Source organism: Cadophora gregata (assembly GCF_030347475.1).
Source record: "Cadophora gregata isolate MNR1 chromosome Unknown scaffold_14, whole genome shotgun sequence".
Lineage (NCBI taxonomy): Eukaryota > Fungi > Ascomycota > Leotiomycetes > Helotiales > Ploettnerulaceae > Cadophora > Cadophora gregata.
In genome coordinates, this window is record NW_026695937.1 from 1,481,039 (window position 1) to 1,500,426 (window position 19,388).

The 19,388-nt window shown below is 49.6% G+C and overlaps 7 protein-coding genes across 7 annotated transcripts; 4 read left to right on the top strand and 3 right to left on the bottom strand.

Annotated features, from left to right (window-relative positions):
- Positions 1-4,535: 4,535 nt before the first annotated feature.
- On the top strand, positions 4,536-6,209 carry ONS95_004513 (uncharacterized protein; the record flags this gene model as incomplete). The annotated part of the gene is made up of 3 exons (XM_058497877.1): positions 4,536-4,653; positions 4,707-4,903; positions 4,956-6,209. The coding sequence occupies 3 exons, from the start codon at positions 4,536-4,538 to the stop codon at positions 6,207-6,209; spliced, it is 1,569 nt and encodes a 522-aa protein (XP_058352607.1).
- Positions 6,210-6,882: 673 nt separating this feature from the next.
- Positions 6,883-8,175, bottom strand: ONS95_004514 (uncharacterized protein; the record flags this gene model as incomplete). Its single annotated transcript, XM_058497878.1, has 5 exons — positions 6,883-6,923; positions 6,983-7,122; positions 7,177-7,602; positions 7,657-7,726; positions 7,773-8,175. The coding sequence occupies 5 exons, from the start codon at positions 8,173-8,175 to the stop codon at positions 6,883-6,885; spliced, it is 1,080 nt and encodes a 359-aa protein (XP_058352608.1).
- A 688-nt stretch (positions 8,176-8,863) lies between these two features.
- On the top strand, positions 8,864-10,588 carry ONS95_004515 (uncharacterized protein). The gene has a single exon (XM_058497879.1). The coding sequence runs from the start codon at positions 8,990-8,992 to the stop codon at positions 10,109-10,111; it is 1,122 nt and encodes a 373-aa protein (XP_058352609.1). The 5' UTR covers positions 8,864-8,989; the 3' UTR covers positions 10,112-10,588.
- Positions 10,589-10,594: 6 nt separating this feature from the next.
- MCCC2 (Methylcrotonoyl-CoA carboxylase beta chain, mitochondrial) lies at positions 10,595-12,999 on the bottom strand. Its single transcript, XM_058497880.1, has 2 exons — positions 12,382-12,999; positions 10,595-12,335 (listed from the first exon to the last, which is right to left on the bottom strand). The coding sequence occupies exons 1-2, from the start codon at positions 12,936-12,938 to the stop codon at positions 11,264-11,266; spliced, it is 1,629 nt and encodes a 542-aa protein (XP_058352610.1). The 5' UTR covers positions 12,939-12,999; the 3' UTR covers positions 10,595-11,263.
- A 223-nt stretch (positions 13,000-13,222) lies between these two features.
- On the top strand, positions 13,223-14,606 carry ONS95_004517 (uncharacterized protein; the record flags this gene model as incomplete). The annotated part of the gene is made up of 3 exons (XM_058497881.1): positions 13,223-14,415; positions 14,463-14,523; positions 14,571-14,606. The coding sequence occupies 3 exons, from the start codon at positions 13,223-13,225 to the stop codon at positions 14,604-14,606; spliced, it is 1,290 nt and encodes a 429-aa protein (XP_058352611.1).
- Positions 14,607-14,882: 276 nt separating this feature from the next.
- ONS95_004518 (uncharacterized protein) lies at positions 14,883-17,184 on the bottom strand (the record flags this gene model as incomplete). Its single annotated transcript, XM_058497882.1, has 11 exons — positions 14,883-15,217; positions 15,282-15,567; positions 15,646-15,878; positions 15,929-16,000; positions 16,048-16,096; positions 16,144-16,187; positions 16,240-16,370; positions 16,419-16,455; positions 16,505-16,629; positions 16,677-16,740; positions 16,791-17,184. 11 exons carry the CDS (start codon positions 17,182-17,184, stop codon positions 14,883-14,885), a joined length of 1,770 nt encoding a protein of 589 aa, XP_058352612.1.
- Positions 17,185-17,795: 611 nt separating this feature from the next.
- On the top strand, positions 17,796-19,293 carry ONS95_004519 (uncharacterized protein). Its single transcript, XM_058497883.1, has one exon. The coding sequence runs from the start codon at positions 17,899-17,901 to the stop codon at positions 18,589-18,591; it is 693 nt and encodes a 230-aa protein (XP_058352613.1). The 5' UTR covers positions 17,796-17,898; the 3' UTR covers positions 18,592-19,293.
- Positions 19,294-19,388: the final 95 nt, after the last annotated feature.

Sequence of the window (19,388 nt, forward strand, 5' to 3'; positions counted from 1 at the left end):
CGGATGTTGAAAAAGGAAAAGTTACTGCTCGTAACAACTCTCACTTATCGTATGATTACCGTAGGGTTGCCGATCGAGCGGTTACGTTGTGCCGAACCCACCCAGCACCCCTATGTCCCGAGAGCCAGGAAGAAGCAAAGACAAAACTGAACACACTCATCCGTTCTTCTATCACATATGTGTTTCCCGGTATCTGGTCTCATGAAACAGATTACAATATATCCGAAACCATTGACACCCAATTCATCCCTATCCGTCCAATTTTGATAGACCCAGTACCATGGCTCGGGGCTCAGAGTGGAGTGGCAGGGAGTTTTACTTCTTTCGCTGATGGTGAGAGGAAGTGGATGCGCGAAAAATGATAGATTACATTGTAGAGCAAGTTCCAAGCAAGTTCTAAGCGGTGCTGCAGGTGGTGCGTCCAGTGCAATGTGCTCGCCCTCGCCGGGATGGAGGAGTGCCATACCCGCCGCCGTGCCGTCCCTTGCATTGTGCATCGAAAACGTGGGGTGGAACTTTTGGCTTGAGTGGGGGTTGGTGAGTACTGTATCACACCGTGAGGTCGGAGGATGAGGCAAGGGAACGCTAAAACAACGTTGTGGAAGCCCTACAAATCATTGGTTGTCGGCTGGTGGGATGGCTATCAGATGACGGCTCTTGGGCCCTTGGGAATATGCGATGCGGCTGATCAGATGCATGGGATGCGAGGAGAGATAGGAGATAGCATGTGTAATGGGAATGCGAATTTTGGCGTATTCTTCTCAAAGATACGGAGATGGAGGAAAATAACCAGTCGAAGGTGGCAGGCGATGTGATATGGCGTGCTTGCTTGCAGTGCTCATCATCTTCAAGAGGCATGCACTACGACTTACCATCTCGAAGCATGTGCAAAGCGGGAGGAGATTGAGGATGACCTTGAGGCAGAAGGTAAAACCCAGAGCTCACTCAGCACATTACTTGTGCAGCAAGGACATGTAGTATGCAAATTCCAACGGATCGGGAGAGTGGTCGTACCGTTGAGCTGGACGGGGAGATATCATGAGCTGTCTCAGTGGTATCGGCTATATATTTCAATCTCTTGAACGTCACACGATGTGAACTACGACTTACGAAAGGCATGCAGGCATGTACTCGCCTGGAGAGAAGGTCAGCAGTACAGTTTATTACGTCGACTGACTTACATACCTAGCCTTTGGCCCGGAAGCGAGCCGGCCGTAGGCACTCGAAGAGTATTTGGAAACTCCAGAAGGACTGCTCAACTTGTTCATCTTTTGACCCACCTTGTAGTACACGCTCAGCAACTTCAGCCAGGGTGGTGGCTTTTTGCTAGTCGGGCTTGTGATCAGATCAAGACGAATAATGGCCATTCTCAGCTCGAACTGAACCCTACCTTCACGGAGGGATTGGTGGGATGAGAAGGATAATGGGAAATGGGAAGGCAATCAAACAGCGCCGTCGGGAAGCTGAACTTGGCGAGTGGCGGTGAGTGACGGCCGGGTGGTAAGGGTCAGGGAGAGATTTGATATCTGAGCAGTGACCCAGTGCTGAAGCGATCTGGATGCAAGAGAATGGGGGACGAACTTAAATACACTCATATATCGATAGTCGAGAAGAACAAGAACACGAATGAGAGTCATGATGTGGCTTGTGGAAGTAGTATGCCAGCTCTGTCGTATGTTGGTTTGTCTCCCAGATTGATATGTTATGTTGTGTCTTACCATGCCAATGGGAATGAATGGGTGAGGCTGTACAGTTCCGGATAGTACCCAAGGTCCCCAGAGACAGAGCTATGGTCGTGGGTGCGGGGAGAGCTAGGTAGGGCCCGGCTTTTGATGGAGACTTGAGGCAACCGAGCCGAGGGACAGCCCTGACTTGACTTGACTTGACTTGACTTGAGAGCTCGAAGCTTGACCCGACTGGTGTTTGTGCCGAGCAGCCCGAGGAGAGGAGAGGAGAGGAGAGGAGAAAGACGGCAATCCAAGCCAGGCAGTAATAGCGCGCACATCATTATTACCTGCCCAGGTTCCTCCAGTAGGTAGGTGAGATATCAGCGTCCCAGTGTTCTGTTCCCAACGGATGACCTTGTGCAGAAACAACAAGTAGGAAAATTGCCTAGATAGGTACCGAGTCTACCTAAATTAGGTACCTTACCTACCTACCTTACCTAGGTCGCCATCCCCTGAGTCTGCTGACTGGGCTGCCGCATTCTTTGCTCGTCCAGGCTGGTGCTGGTTTGGGACTTGACGCCCTGCACTGCCGCCGCCAGTGCTCGCCGTAATGCACTACTTGTACACACAAAGTCGCTCCCGGGCAGTCTCCAGGGGCGCAGAAGGCATGCAAGCCCATCCATGTCCGCACTGCCGCCGTCTCCAGCCCAGACCACAGTTGCTCTTTTCTGGAAGCCCTGGAAGCCCTGGAAGCCTGCAAGCCCTGCAACCTGGAGCCCTGCCGTACCCTGCGCGGCGCTGCACTGGATCGGTCATATCATATCAATTATAGTACACTTCTCGCCTCGTGGTACTGATCCGCGATGCAAGGGCCCTGGCCATCATAATATATAACAAAGCTATGCTGACCTCTTGCCTCTGTGTCCACTTGTCATTTATACACACGTCTGTACATCTGTCTGTACTACGCCGCACCTATCTGTCTGTACCTAGGAAGTTGACTGCACGCCTGCCACGTTTGGGTGTTGACGCCTGATGCTCCAATCCTTCTCGAAGAACAGGAACAGACGGAAGGGTGGAATCCCTCACTAGCATTTCCTTGCCCAACCAAGGACCTAAGGAGGTAATTTAGGTAGGTAAATTACCTACCTTCCTGCATAGGCACAGCACAGCTCATCACATCGCTCCTCAGCCAGTACCTACCTAGTAAATTTATCTTGACAAGTAATTTACCTATTATTTCACCAGAGGGGACGACGAGGCAGGGAGTCAGGGCATGGCAACACAGCTCACGGAACAGTAATAATAGCCCTCTCTGTACCCTCCGAAATCCGAGGTCCGTTCATCACCACATTTTGAGTTTGGGTCAGGACACAGGGCAAAGCGAAGAAGACCGACCGCCCAACTGAACTTGGACTGGAACGGAACTACTGGACTGGACTGGCCGGAACTGAGCGAGTGGACCGGACCTGACCACTGACCAGACCAGACCAGAGCCTGAGCTGAGCTGAGCTGAGCTGAGCTCTGTCTTAGCTCATTTTTCTTCTCTTGCGGTAAGCAAAGGAAACATTTCACTTCACTTCCTCGTTCACTCCATATCATGTCATTTCTCTCCTGCTGTCCGTCCTCATCCATCCCTTCATCTTCATCTTCATCTTCTTCTTCATCCTTCCATTCTTTCTTTCCCACCTACCCTACCCTACATACGCCACACACTAGGTCGCAGCCAAGTGCTCACTGCTCACTCTCACTCTCACTCGCTGCAGCTCACACCTGCCTCTTCGAAGCTCAAATCTCACCTGCGCTCAACTCGTGGGCAAAGTAGAAGGCAGGTAAGGTGCTACTGTTCTGTACTGCTGTACCGACATCTTCTGCAGGTCACCACCCCTCCTTCCCACGTTCCAATCCACTCCACTCCACTCCACTCCACTCACACCTCCCTCCCACTCTCCCTCCCACGCCTGCACCACACCACCTGCACCTGCACCTGCACCTGCACCTGCACCCACGCCGACGCCACACCCTTCGTTCTCGTTCCCCACTATTGGAAAGTCCAGAACAAAACGGATCCGTCCCTGGATTAGGTGCCCTGCCCTGCCCTGCCCTGCCCTGACCCTGCCTGGCCTAGCTGTTTGATTGCTCTTCAATACTACTTCACTGCTTTGCGCTGCACACTGTCTGTCTTTACCTTGGGCTACCTCAAAAAGTCAGCTTGGTTCCTCTATACCTCACTTGCTACCCCCTTCTCTTTAAGCTTTATTATAAGCATGTTGCTCTGTTGTCTCACCGCTGCTTGTTACAGCGCAGCCACCCATTAGCTAATTAATTTTTCTATCTTGCAGAAGCTGCCATTTCTCGACCCCACCTTCAGTCCAGCTCAGCTCTTCCTCGGTCCCTATCTGGTTTCACACAGCCCTGTATAACGAAGTCGACTTTTCAAATTTTCTTCAGCTACATGATTCGAGTTCTGTGTCACCTTGCCGAGTTTCTTCCGAGTCATCCATAAGCGAACGATACTTTAGGTCTGGTCTTGCAGCAAGAGAAGTGGCTATTGGTGCAGAGTAAAGAGAAGAGAGGGGAGGACGATAGAAGAGCTTGCAAGCGTTCAAAATTCTCTCAGGCAAGAAAAGAAATTTTGGAGTGGAGTAGTGGTTCATGGACTGCACTTGCCTCATTTCGCATCCCGGATATCTTGCGCCCCGACCGAGGAAGTCCGAATCGCCATACCGTACCTTCTCGTTCTGATCTGATATCAATATCCGGATGCGGAGTCCTTGACATTTAGGCGCAGCATCTTTCTCGGGAGGTGTTCACCACCTGCCTTGAAAGTGCTGCTGTCAATACGACCTGCGTCACCTTGGCCTTGCTATGATGGCGTTGATTTTACCCAAAGGGATCGTGGTCAACAGTGATGAAATCAATGAGAGTATTGAGAAGATTGCCTCCGAGCCATTGGACGCAGCAGAAATTGCCAAATTCTGGAAAGGTAAACTTTACCAGGCCTTGATTGGGACCCGACTAATTCGAACTCTTCAACAGTGTATACCACTACGAAGCGCAGGCTCCTGGATCCTACGGCGGAGCGTCTAGAGAACTATTGGTGGCGTATATGGTACAGCGACAAGAAACACCTAGAAGCTGCGACTGTTGCCCGACTCTTTGATCACATCTCGAACGGACCAACCTTCGTACCACTACGCGGACCTCCGAATCGTGTCGAAGGACCATCACCACCGGTATGAACTGCCCACCCGCACACGCTGTACCGTACTGAATTTGGATTTGTAGAACAAAAGTATTCAACATCTACCTGGAGCTTCGAGCACCACAGCTCTCCACCACCCTCGCCCAAGTGGGCCATCAACAAGTAGTGGGACGACCACTACCGCTTCCTCCGCATCCAAGGGGCCTGCACCCATGCCACACCCAATCTTGAAGAAAACAAGAGGGCCATCTACAAGCGGTCCACGCCCAACGGCTCGGTTCATCTCACCCCATGAGTCAGAACAGGAGGGCGAAGAAAACTCGCCCATCAGTCCTAATTCCCACGTTGTAGTTCAGCCACCTTCGCCAGATACACAGGAGGGAAAGGCCGATAAGAAGGCCGGGACTCCGAATAGGAAGAAGCCTGGCTTCGCTGCCTCGACGAAAAAGAAGCGCCCCGTGATCGTTCGCCGACAAAGCTCGCAAACATCTCAATCTTCAGCGGATGTGGCTACTAGAGAAGCCGAAGCTGCGCAGGCGACCTCGGGAACCCGTTCTCCGCTGGATGGACCACCTGCAAGGACGCAGTCAAAATTTCAAGAGAACTTCACTCCATCTCCTGACCGATCCGCTAGTAGTCAGCTAGCGAAGAAGAAGCTTACTGACACGAAACGTTCTTCCCCACGGAAATCAGCTGGTGTAAAAGTGCGTGCTTCCTCCAGCGAGCGTGGCCTATCTGGACAACCTGGACCATCTTCTAAACTTCAACGTGTCGAAAATCTCCAGGAGGAAGAGGAGAAGGAGGAACTGGCTCCGGAGGAGTCCGAGGCATTGGAACTTCAGAGGATTATGCTAGCCGAAGCGAATGCTCGTCTACAACGAAAAGTTAAAGGAACGATAGACCGTACCAGTGACCCGGAACCGGAGCGTCCACAGACGACATTACTGAAGTCACCGAGGTCAAAATCGGCTGGAACCCCCGAGTCGTCTGGATCAGACGCCATGCGACTTGTGCAACACGATTCCAAGGGTGTTCCTAGCCTGGCCCCAACGCTGGCCGATGCAACTGGACAAGTACAGCTAGGTGAATTTGGTCCCAACCCGCCTCGGTCTCCCTCGAGAACGTCACCATCTTCAACAAGAGAATCGAAAGGCAAATCACGGGCCACAGAACAAGCGGAGCAAGGCGATATGTTTGCAAAACGACCAGTCCAGCCTGTGAAAGCAGCACCAGTAGCAGATACTTTGACCAGAAGCAAAAGTCAACTCACTTTGTTGCTGAAGCAGGACAAGGAGAAGAACAACCGAAATGAAAGAGAATACAAGAAGAAGAAGTAAAGGCACGGAGCTCTAATTATCAGCTATGTACAACATTAGCGGGTGGCTGTTGCGTGGGTACTTTGGAGAGAAAAGTTTTGAAGCGATTGTGGTTCATTCTCGCAGCTGCGTCTTATATTTGATAGACGCTTTGGTTCCGTGTGGAAGATGGAGTGAACAAATGCCTTGATTGCACGGCGTATACATTGCTCTGGCGTTGGAAGGCATTAAGTAAGAGGCGATTAAATGAAGCGATGCGATCGATGGTACAGGTTTTTACCTGGGCCTGGAGGGTTGAGTAAATACAGAAATAGGTGACTAGTAAATGTATAATACCCAAGTACATATCCCGAGTCTGGGCAGCGTAAGAGCAACGTATTGCACCCGGGGTCCCATGAAGTGAAGTGATTGATCTTTAGTAATCATCCAGTATATTCGCTTAATGGCTCAAGTATGAATTTCGGTATGAGTGTGAGCGACGCGAAGCGAAGCCAATAAGCAGGCGATATCACAATGTAAACAAAAAGAGCGACAGGCTGCCCCTCTTCTGAATTAGCAGCGACTTCGACTGTAGCATTGCCTGGACTAAGATTTGCAAGGCGCTCAATGCACTTGATTCTATTTTTACCAATATCTATATGTTCTCCCCTGTATGCAATATCAACATCAATGTCCACCCCGACCCGCGTAAGGCTTATGTGACGGTGTATCCGCCATCGACGCGTAGATCGGCGCCTGTTTGATTTTTCCTTGTTAGAAGATACTCGAGAAGTGTATGGAGTGGCGGAGCCTACCTGTGACGTATGCAGATGCGTCGGAGGACAAGAAAGTGACGGCGCCCATCAGATCTTCTGGCTGACCCATCTTACCCTGAGGAATAAGAGACGTCCATTGCTTCTTCAGATCTGGGTTATCGTCCAGGATCTTCTTTGTGCTGTTTTATGGTTAGAAATGTTGTCTTGAGTAAGTATAGACCTGGCCAACTTACAGAGCTGTGAGCATATATCCGGGAGAAATGCAGTTGACTCTAATATTGGCATGGGCCCACTCAACCGCCAAACTCGAAGCCAAATGTCTAACTGCCGCTTTGGCAGCATTGTATGGCGCTTGCGGTTGTGGGACGTTGACAATAGCTCCTGACATGCTACCGATGAAGACCATGCTTCCTGGTGCCTTTCTCTCCATCAAGTGTTTCGCGACGGCAATCGCGAATAGGTATGTTCCGTCGACGTTGACGCCCCAGAGCTTTCGGACGCGGTCGATGGGGTAGTTGATTGCCTCGAAGTTCTCTGTGAATCCGGCGGATGTGACGAGGTTGTCGATCTTTCCGTGCTCAGCGATGATCTCGGCGATGGCGGCTTCGACGGAATCTTGGGACGATACGTCGGCGTAGTGGGCTGTGACTTTGGGGACTCTGGTTCACTGTCAGTCTTGGTGTGGTTCCATTTTTAGGGAAGTGACGGCGTACTTGTCTGATCCTGGATTCTCTTTTACAAATGCTGCTACCAGTTGCTCTGCTTGCTTCTCTGCCTCCTCCTCTGTCAAGTATTAGCCAAGTATTCCACATGAGGACTCGGAACGTACTGTTCAAGTCGACAATAGCCACATCCGCACCACTGATAACCATAGCTTGACTCATTACCAACCCCAATCCACGAGCACCTCCAGTCACAACTCCGACCCTGCCTTCCAGCGAGAAGGACGGAAGCGTACGTCTGAAATGCATGCCACCTCTTCCCTGCACGGGAGTACTAGAAGGGAGGTCTCTCTCTGCTGGATACTCTACCTCGACGGTTGGATCAGTCCGGGCGAACGAACCCTCATGGTCCTCCCCGGGCTTCTTCTCATCCTGTCGAAGGAAAGGGGTGTTGTGGATGTTCCTCTGACTAGATATTGCCGGTAGTGTTCTTGTGGCAATTGGTTGTGGGAACGCTGTTGAAGCTCGTACAGCGCGAGCTGTTTGGCGGAGCAGCTGTGAACGGAACATGTTGAAGCTTGTTGAGCTCGAGAACGAGCGGGGAAAAGACGCTGTAAAGGAGAAAATAGAAGACTCGCAGACTCAATTGACGAGATGCAAAGACACAAAATGATTTTTCTTAATGGAATGGCCGTTTGATTCTTGTTGAAGATGAATTGAAACTGTGAAAAGAATCTTCGTGTTGTGACAGCTGGGACGGACGCTATGGAGTTGACTAAGTTATGACGTCCGCGGCGATCAGCCCCATATCTGAAGGGTCCTACCTGCTGAAAAGGTGGGGTCCTTCTTATCGATTGGACTGGAGATTTGTGCCTGCAGTGCACAACAATGGAACCATTCAAGGACGTATAGAGTAGCGGAGTGGAACAGCATAAGATGGAAGAAAGGCCGACAAAACCACGTTTCCGAGACCAAGTCAATGATGATACTTCCGTGTTGAACAGCAGCTTTTAAATTGTACCTCGTCTCGAGTCCATATAGGTAGGTACCTTTCCTGATAGCGGGGTGCCCGGAATACTGACGCCGGGATCTTCCAATTTTGGTGCCGGGGCGCTGCTCAGGTTGCGCTTCAGGTTGTCTCCACTTGCCGTACTTTGCTTCGTCTGTGATTGGATGCGGGACATGCCAAGCTAACCCAGAATGTCCTCGAGTGGCGTTTGTTTCAGAGCCGTTGTATCTTGACTCCGCCATCTTACGACTCCTCTTTGACAACCAAGCCAGATAGAATCTGGTCTCTCACGAAAACAAACACTGCAACATCCTTCTCATCGAAATCACTACAAACATCCAAACATCACAAAAGCCAGCATCGAGCAGCCGGATCATGTTTATCGCTCAGCTAGGAGCCGTGGCGGCTCTGGCCAGCCTGTCTCGAGGCTTCCTTATCCCTCCCGAGATCTCCTCAGCAGACACCGATGTCATCAAGACGCTGCCCTTTGAAGATGCAGTCGGAATGGAAGGACGGGTGATGGAGATTAATTGCCCAGGCTGCCCAGTTCTGACGGCTTTCAACGACAAGACAAGCTCAGTGCAAGCCGAGTCTATTCTTCAACTCAACTTCAGCCTCTCCCACCAGGACGGACCCGATAAACTTCTCTTGAACGGGGTGCAAATCTATCCTGTCGATCCAACCTCCCAGAGTTTCATGGAACCTCTCACTGCATCGCAGATGATCAAGGGTGCAGATGATACGTGGCAATACGCATCGAATCCCAAGCTGGGATACTCTCTCGCCATCGGCCGTCAAGCAACATCACCCCAGGATCAACTTGACCTACTAGCGGTTCACTTGGAGATCGTCGAGGTAGCCGACAAGTTCATCAAAGGCCTCCCAACCGTCGACCTCCAAATCCTCGAGACGCCTTCTGGAAAGCTTATGCTCGGAAACAGCGGAATCACCGCCCCAGCGAACCTCTCCAATCCCACAGACGACGACCGCGAGTGCACAACTCTTCTCTGCAAGTGGCGTGTGATTGTTGCAGATCGTCTGGCAGCTTTGAAGAAGGGATGCGGATCTAAGCGTCCATCTCCAGAAGTCAGACCTGTCTTTGTGCCAAAGCCTCACCACAGCAAACATCCACACAACAAGCATCCCGGCCACGGCCGTCCTCGCCCCCATGGATCTCACCGCCCATGGCGCCATCACCATAGACACGGCAGCCTCTCCAGATTCATCCGTGGCATCGTCTTCCACGTTCTGGTACCAGTTCTCATCGGTGTCATGGTTGGAATCACTGCGAGCCTTATCGGTATGGTGGTTGGACATATCGTTGTATTCACATGGCGCATGCTCTTCCGTCGTGGCCAGAATAAGACCAGGTACGCGGAAGTCATGCAGGAGGAGGCTGATGAGGAGTCCGAGGATGAATCGAAAGGGTTCCTCGAGGCTCAGGGCCCACCTCCCCAATACGAGGATGCAGTGGTGGAGAAGAAGGATGCTGAGTAAGTGATGTATTGTGATAGAATTTCAACAATGGAACGAGAGAGGAGTTAGGGTTGGAAAGTGGATAGGATGGGAGGAGTTATCATACGGGATGGAGTGGGTTGGATTGGATATCTGATTGCAAGCAACGCAGACTCTCTTTTATTGTGTACTGTACCACTACATAGGTTCCTTTTTAGACACCTTTTCAGGAAAAGGGAATACAACGGGCGTGTATTGTTTGATAGCTTCTATCTTCCATCTACCCGCAATTGTTCTGCCCTCGTGATGACCTACATGTCAATTCTACTCTCACGTGTGTAACTCTCAAATTTCGGACGCCTTGAATTTGACTTCGAGGAAAGCTCCTTTTGAAACTTCGAGTGCGATATTTTCAAACCTACCGTCGCATGACAAAGTCTATTCGGAATGCCATCTTGCTTTCCGCGGAAGATCACTGCGAACCAGGTATACAAGCACCATCAATGTCTTAATCTCGGGAAGTTACTGGGAACGCAGCTGGAAATCAGAGTTTGGATTGAAGCATGTGAACGAGGTTGGGACAGCATAATGGCAGGGAGCTTGCATGATGTCAGATGACATGGTTCATATGGTCTCCGCTGGCTCGTGGAACCATATATGATACCTGTGCAGGTAGATATCTTAATCGTGAGTTGTGGAATGGTTGAGGGAGAGTTTGGGCCCATATGGCACGGACACCGATAGCTGTTGGAATGGATGTTATGCGAATTGATATTGAAATCCCAGGTGCGATGGCGATCGTGATTACGTGAAAGCGTCTACTTGTCGGAAGGGATACTACACAATTGAGGAGCTTGCTAGGTAGCGATGGGTCACGGCCTGGCTCCACGAGCATTTATTTACTTCGCTTCGGGGGAGGAGCTACTGTTTCACACATCGTGACTCGGTAGCAGCAACGACACCTCCAACGGAAGCTTGGGCAAGGATAGGATTGTAAATAGATTCATTTCTTTGGGTGCCCTAATGTACTGTTACAACTACATTCTAAAGACCCCGAATTTGGTAGGATCCGGTTCATTCTTTCCACCTAGTGCAGCCATCAGGCCCAGACCCAATACACGGCGCGTGTGGCTTGGGGGTATCACACCGTCATCCTGTATTTGTCAGTACGTTTCTTACATTAAGACTTATGTTTTAAGGATAGCAAGAAGAGGGAATGGCAACACTTACCCATAATCTCGCTGATGAAAACACTGCTTCACTTTCCCTCTCAATCCTCGCCTTCAGTTCTGGATCCACCGCCTTTCCAACCGTCTCCATTACAGCAGTCAACTGCTCCGACCCCATGACACCAATCTTTGCATTAGGCCACATCCACAGGAACCGAGGACTATATGCGCGTCCACACATCCCATAATTACCAGCGCCGTTACTCGCTCCCACGACAACAGTGAACTTCGGAACATTGGCACACGCAACGGCAGTGACCAGCTTCGCACCGTTCTTCGCAATTCCCTCGCGCTCCGCGTCTGTACCGACCATGAAACCACTGATGTTCTGCAGAAAGATGAGCGGGATTTGGCGCTGACAGCAGAGCTCGATGAAGTGTGCTCCTTTGAGTGAGGATGTGCTGAACAAGATACCATTGTTGGCTATGATGCCGACTTTATGGCCGTAGATGCTAGCGAATCCTGTTACGAGACTGCTACCGTAGTCACGCTTGAACTCCGAGAAAACGCTACCGTCCACGATTCTAGCGATGATCTCGTGGATGGGTAGGGGTTTGCGAAGGTTGGTGCTTGCGATGCCGACGAGTTCCTCGGGATCATATAAGGGCTCTTCGTAGGTCGTTGGAGCAGGGAAGGGCTTCTTGGGCCAGTTCAGATTGCTGATGGAGCGTCTGGCGAGGACGAGTGCGTGAGCGTCGTCTACTGCAAGGTAATCTGTGACACCAGACACAGTGGTGTGCATTTTCCCACCTCCTAAGTCTTCTGCACTTACTACCTCGCCAGTAGCAGCTTTGACCAGTGGCGGTCCAGCAAGGAAGATGTGTCCCTGGCCGTCAACAATAATGCTCTCGTCTGACATGGCTGGCATGTAAGCTCCTCCTGCTGTACAAGGACCCATGACCACTGCTATCTGTGGTATCCCCATAGAGCTCATTCTAGCTTGGTTGAAGAAGATGCGACCAAAGTGTTCTCGATCAGGAAATACATCTGCTTGGTGGGGTAGATTGGCACCACCGGAATCGACAAGATACACACAACTGCGTACTGTTAGACATCTTCTGAAGGACGATATTCGAGACTTACGGAAGATTGTTTTCTTGGGCAATAGCCTGCGCTCTCAAGTGCTTCTTGATCGTGATAGGATAGTACGTTCCTCCTTTGACAGTACTATCATTCGCAACGATCATGCAAGTAACCCCCTCAATCACACCAACGCCAGTAATGATTCCACCAGCCGGTATCTCCGCTTCAGGGTATACCTCATGACCAGCCAATGCGGACAGCTCAAGAAACGAAGTCCCAGGATCAATCAAAGCCGCGACTCGGTCCCTGGGGAGCATCTTCTTCCTAGCCAGATGCTTCTCCCTCGCCTTTGGTGGGCCGCCCTGATGAATCTTCTTTGTCAACTCCTCCAGCTTCCCCATGACTTCTCCCATCTGCTTCGCATTTTCCTTGTATTCCTCTGACGACGGATCGACAACAGTAGGTAAGACTGATATGGCATTGGCCTGTTTGGGCGTGCAGTGCGTTGCAATGCTTCGAGAGCAGAGCGGTACAGGGAGGGGAAATGATCGTGGTGAGGACCTCGGTATGCGCCTCGAGAGCTTCAATGCCTCTCTTGAGGCCCTAAAAGTCAACATTGCGTTCGTTAGAGTGTGCCGCAGCTGCAGCAGCAGTATAGAATTCCTACATCAATTCGAAGAAGTTTGTCCTGTTCAAATGTCCCGAGGTGATTGCAGTACTTACGCCGGTTATTCGCGGATCACCGAAACCTGGGGTCATTGACAGGGATTTCACATTGGCATCGGCTTAAAGTTGCGGTCATTGATGGATGCGGCTCGGCTTAAGAAACAACAATAATGTAGAGCAGGTCTCCAGAGACCATTGTTCTCCATTCTCCTTCGCATTTACTGTATCCAGCAAAATGGCGACAGCGAGGTGTATTCGATCATTGGCAAGTCGCCCAACTTTACAGCTTCGAGTCAAGCCTCAGATCCCAATATCAGCAATCCAGCACCGGAATGCTTCCTCGAAACATCCCAAGAGCTTCGAAGCACCATCCTCTGCAGACTTAGATGAAATTCGAGAACGTGTCCAGGAGTTCACAAGACGAGAAATTCCAGAAGACGTCGCTGCCAAAACAGATAAAAGCAATGCCTTCCCAAACGAGATGTGGCAGAAGCTCGGAGATGCGGGGTTCCTGGGAATAACTGCGGATGAGGATGTTGGTGGACTATCCATGGGATACCAAGCACATTGCGTTGTTATGGAAGAAATATCAAGAGCTTCAGGGTCAATTGGCTTGAGTTATGCAGCACATTCCCAACTCTGTGTAAATCAGCTCCAATTGAATGGAAATCCGGAGCAGAAGAAGAAGTTCCTACCCGGCTTGATCGCTGGAACTAGTGTAGGTGCTTTGGCAATGTCTGAGAGTGGAGCAGGAAGCGATGTCGTGAGCATGCGGACAACAGCGAAGGCTGTTGATGGCGGATACGTTCTTAACGGAACTAAGATGTGGATCACCAACGGACCTGACGCAGACGTTATTGTGGTATACGCGAAAACGGAGCCAGACAAGGCCTCCAAGGGCATCACGGCTTTCATTGTCCAGAAAGACTTCGAGGGCTTCAGCTGTGCTCGGAAGTTAGACAAAATGGGTATGCGTGGAAGCAATACCGGAGAACTTGTGTTTGAAAACGTCTTCGTACCAAAGGAGAATGTACTCGGCGAGGTCAATCGTGGAGTCAAAGTCCTGATGGAGGGTTTGGATTTAGAACGCCTGGTTCTTAGTGCTGGGCCACTGGGCATCATGCAGGCAGCTATGGACGTTACTCTTCCTTTCACGCATCAGAGGAAACAGTTCGGTACTCCAATTGCCCATAATCAACTTGTACAAGGAAAGCTTTCGGACATGTATACCAAGCTCCAAGCTTCTCGAGCTTATACCTACGATACTGCCAGGAAGGTTGATGAGGTTGGTCAGATCAGAACTCAGGATTGTGCAGGTGCTATTATGTACGCTGCAGAGAGAGCGACTGAGTGCACACTTGACTGTATTCAGTTGCTAGGCGGCATGGGATATGTTGAAGAGATGCCCGCTTCGAGATTATTGAGAGAGTGAGTCTGATTCCCATATCGCGGATGAGTGGTACTGACTGTGAAAGTGCCAAATTGTATGAGATAGGTGCAGGAACGACTGAGATTAGAAAGATGGTGATTGGAAGGGTGAGTACAAGTCCACGGTACTTTGTAGGCTTTGCTAACATTTCCAGGCGTTCAACAAAGAGTACAGTAGTTTTGCACAGTAGGCTGCACCAGCAATAGATCAGTCAGGATATCACAAAGGGAACGATTCGAGATGTTTAGGTGAATTGTGGCAGCACTAAGTTTGCAGACCAGATTTTCGTGCAAGGTATCTTTTCCAGTAGCCAAAAATAACAATAAAATAAGTCAAACCTGCATTCTTCGATCTCAAACCTTCCAAATACATGTTAACATCCACTATGGCTACCTTCTACCACCATCAACACCGACAATCTTCCGTCATCCTTCTTCCAAACTTCCCACTCACATGAGATCATTACTCACTTAACAGCAAACTTACTCCTTTTCCTCAAAGCCGCCCCAAAATAAAACAAACAGTAGAACAATACCGTACACCCGACGGTCAACCCACCCAGCAAGCTACAGCCCCTCGTGACGCCTAGTTTATGGAACATTAGACCCGAGAATTCCGTCGCTCCAGCCGCGAATGCCGATCGAGCAGAGTCGTTTGCAGCAAACAACGATGCAGCGTATTGGGGATAAGTGAAGGGCAAGTAGAGGAAGATGGCTTGCATGATCGTGTAGCAACCTATCATTACGAGGAACACTCCGATAGTCGGGGCAATCCAGTGGATTGAATGATTGGATGTCCATGCTAGAGTAGAGAAAGATGTCAGACCACGGTAAAACGAATGCCGGGAGTCGATCTGAGCACTTACCGAACAGAAACAGACCAGCGGGTACGAAAAAGGTAGCTATGAGACCAGGGATCAATCGCTCTTCAGGTGGACCAAAGCCCCTGTTCTTGACTTGAGGCTCGACGATGTAGTAATAGTAATAGTAATACGGTGGTACGCAGAACAACAGTGAGATAACAACTGCCAAGAATGGCAATTGAGATTCTCCGAGATTGAAGCCATACATGACCGGGAAGACCAAAGGAAAAGATTCGAAAAAAGAGTAGAAGATACCGTACACGAGTGCAGTGTAAACAGTTGTGAAGGCCTGAAGTGGGAATTAGCAAATAAATATGGGCGTCGGTAGGATAAGCTAAGCGAGCGAAAAGGGGGAGAGAGTACCCACCACAGCAGGATCCAGGAAGTTGATCTGCCACGGTTTAATCAGCGCGTCATATGCCACATCGCTGGGTATCATGTCTGCCTGATCTATCTCAGACTGTGATCTTAGGTTGGATTTGTTGGTGAGTTTTCGAAGCCGGCGAGCCCGTCGAAGGAGGATGTTCGACGCTGAGGTTTCCGGGAGCGACATGAACATCATGAGACATATCGGGCCGGATAGCCAGAGCTCTTCCCAGGCTGTGACATAAGAATGTGGTTTACATTATTCATAGGGTCTAGGGACGCACTAAACCAGTGCCAATCTTTGGCTGATATACTGAAGCCGGCGATGATGGGAGCTAGGGCTGGACCTAGTGTTACTGGACAATATCAGTACCTGAATTCAAGCTTTTCCCAAATGAATTACCTGCACCGGCCCAGAAAGCCAATAGATGTGGCATTTTCACCATAGCGTACTAATCATGTTCAGCGACTGCTCAGCTCTGGCGTCTGTGGAACTCACCATGTCCTGGAAAGTAGCTGCTCCAGTAGCTAAACATGGGGAGCCTATGGACCAGTGAGCCAGTTATTCGGTCCATATTTAATCCATAGGTCATACCGAAGAAGCCTGCCAGAAATCGAAGGACCAGCAATCCAGCAAAATTATCCGACAGCGCAGTTGGGATCTGCAAGATGACGAAGAGAACGAAAGTCCAGACGTATATGGGAGTTCTACCAATAGCAGGTATCCTAGGGTAAATTAGCAGGTATTCCATAATAAAAGCATATGGTACTCACTCGCTCAAGGGAGAAAAGAGCATTGGGCCCACACCATCTGTCGTCTCATTAGACCACGTATGGAGAAAGGAAGAGCGAACCCTTACATGCAAGAACATACAACGCCAAGCCTAGAAGACCAGTCACAGCACTGACATTGAACTCATCCATCACACCTCCGAGGGCAGGTGAGTAGATAGATGATCCAACATAGACTGTAAAGGAATAGATGCTACAGAGATTAGTTCAAATATAAGATATCTATAGATTTTGACACACCGGATCTGAAAAGCAACGTAAAGCTTCTTGCCGGTGCTCCAGTTTTGGGGATACTCGGGATCATCTGAAGTCTGTAAGTGATGATGGTAGGGTATATAAGCCGCAGAATCCTACCCGTCACGTACCAATCCACCAGGATTGTACCATCCGCTGACTTAGATGGCAGGATTGGTCGACTCTTTGTGCGCGCAAGGCTCCCTGTATTCGCTCTCTCAAGATCAATGTTCCTGGAACTCTCTGTGTTCTCATCTGGAGATTGCTCTTCGCTTTTCCGTTCGGATACGCTGTTTGTTTCGTCACTGTCGACATAGGAGGTGTGGGGATTGTTGGCGGTCGAGAAGAACGATCGACTTCTCTCCCTGACAATCGCTTCTGGCAGATCTGTATTGTCGCCATAGCCTTTGGGACATTTGAAATTGGGCTCTTCTTCGGGATACAGGAAAACTTTGCTGTGGGTCAGGAGGCGGACAATCTGACCAAATGTCGAGTCTCTGATGAAGTCCTTCATCTGAAAGGTCCCAACGTAACAGCGATTAACAACGAGGCAGGAGATGTAGGAGAGGGTTGGAAAGATGTAAAGAGACTCTTGGGTTTACTTATAAGGTTATAATGCGAGTTCAGAGCTGCTGGAAGAAACCTCCAGGTGGCCTTGGAAGCCTTCGAACTTCCGTTTTTGCCTTTGCCAAGACTACCATCCCAATCTGAAATATCGCAATCGAGATGACAAAGGCTTTCCAGGAAGCAATAGAAGCATGCAATTGCTAAGCACGCCGCATTGTAATCCATTAAGATACTGCCATGTTAAATTGCCAGGGCTTGAGGCGTTCGGAGGCATCAATAAACAACCCGCCAACCCCTGTCATGCTTAGCGAGCCACCAAACAAAGGCATGCATTCACAGCCATTTTCAAGATTTCCCGAAAGAGTAAACAGAAGCTTGCAAATTGGGCACTAGAACAACTCGAGCAGCCGGGAGTATCAAAATTCATTGGCCACGTATTACCAACACTATTGTGAATAAGCATAGGTGCCGATACCTCTTCGGTCTGATCCTAACAGGGCTTGAACATATTTGTCACAGCTGAAGAGACTCACTGGATATATAACTAGAAGAAGTCTTAGCCATTCTAATTTCCAAAAGCTCAAGCATTATCAACTTTCAGAACTTCCTCAAAGCATACTTTTCCAACCAGTCACATCAGACCAAGAGAGCCGAATTCAAAATGGAATTTCCATCACCTGTGAAAAACTACCATCGGGATACCTACCCTGCAATAGATCCAACTTCCTCCCGTCTTTCCACTGCCGGTAAGAACATCGTCATTACTGGTGGTGGTGCGGGCATTGGTGTAGGACTTGCCCGCTCCTTCGCACAATCTGGAGCTTCAAGCATCTCCATCCTTGGTCGAACCGAGAAAACTCTCCTCAACACCAAGTCGCAGCTTGAAAAAGAGTACCCAAAAACCAAGATCTTCATTTACGTGGCAGATATCGTCAACAAGAATGCTCTCATCACCGCTTTCGAATCCATCAACTCCGCAGTCGGACCAGTCCACGTGCTTGTTGCAAATGCAGGCTTCTTGCCTAATCTCAACCCCGTTGCAAAAGCAGACCTGGAGGATTGGTACAATGGCTTCGAAGTTAATGTGAAGGGGAACTTCAACGTTGTGACTGCCTTTGTGCCTGTGGCTGCTTCAGATGCTGCTATCATCAGCATTAGCACTGGAATTACGCATCTGAAGTACCTGCCAGGATATTCTGGCTACCACACATCCAAGTTGGCAGCTGCCAAGTTCTTCGAATATGTTCACCATGAGTTTCCTCAGTTCTTCGTTCTGAATGTCCATCCTGGGGTTATCATGACTGCCAGTAAGTACCTCCTTCAAGACGTACACGACGCTGATCCTTCAATTTGAATTGATCTACTATCGAAGCATGCTGACATGTTGATTAACCAGTGAACGACAAAACGTCTGATTCTGGTATTGAGCTTCCATTCGACTCCAGTAAGTCCTTTGATCATCCAGGCCTACATAGCTTGACGCTAATATTCGACTTAGTGGAGTTGCCGACGAACTTCGTTGTTTGGGCCGTCAGCCCAGAAGCAAAATTCCTCAATGGCAAGTTTGTGTGGGCTCATTGGGATGTTGATGACCTCAAGGAGATGTCCAAGGATATTGAAGGCTCTGACAAGTTCACCTTCGGGCTACTTGGCTGGCCATGAACCAGAATAGCAAGACACCTTGCAAGATCATTCCTGCAGGTATTGATGATGCTGGGATTTCGTTGCGATAGGTAGGTAATCGAATAACGAGTAATAGATACTCAGCGCTTTGAAGTGTCATGTCCATAATTTGAAGGAAGTCATCTGATGTTGAAGTTATAACCTGAGCCATCTCGACCCCTAAGGTCAATGTGCCGTACATGAGAGCCCGAACGCATCTCTTCCTTGTTCGTTAGACAGGATATCAGTTCTTCCCACTGTTGACGAATGGCGTATATTTGATTGCTCCATCTTCAGCTCCGGTTCTGGCCACAAGCACTATCAAACTCGTCATGAATCAGTTCTCTATTATTCAAGTGAAGAGAATTACAATTCAAGAAGTCATCAATTGGGCTTCATCAAACGCGCATGTAGCACTGATATCACGATAACCTTCCCACATGTACTCATGACTCATGTGCCAAGCTCAGCCATTCGCAGTGCCAGTTC

Excerpts from the sequence above, each read along its gene's own strand:
- ONS95_004515 (XM_058497879.1), top strand. The coding sequence starts at position 8,990 with ATGTTTATCGCTCAGCTAGGAGCCGTGGCGGCTCTGGCCAGCCTGTCT.
- ONS95_004519 (XM_058497883.1), top strand. The coding sequence starts at position 17,899 with ATGGAATTTCCATCACCTGTGAAAAACTACCATCGGGATACCTACCCT.
- MCCC2 (XM_058497880.1), bottom strand. The coding sequence starts at position 12,938 with ATGTTGACTTTTAGGGCCTCAAGAGAGGCATTGAAGCTCTCGAGGCGC. Across the intron at positions 12,336-12,381 it reads GCCCAAGAAAACAATCTTCC|TTGTGTGTATCTTGTCGATT; the intron begins GTAAGTCTCGAA and ends AACAGTACGCAG.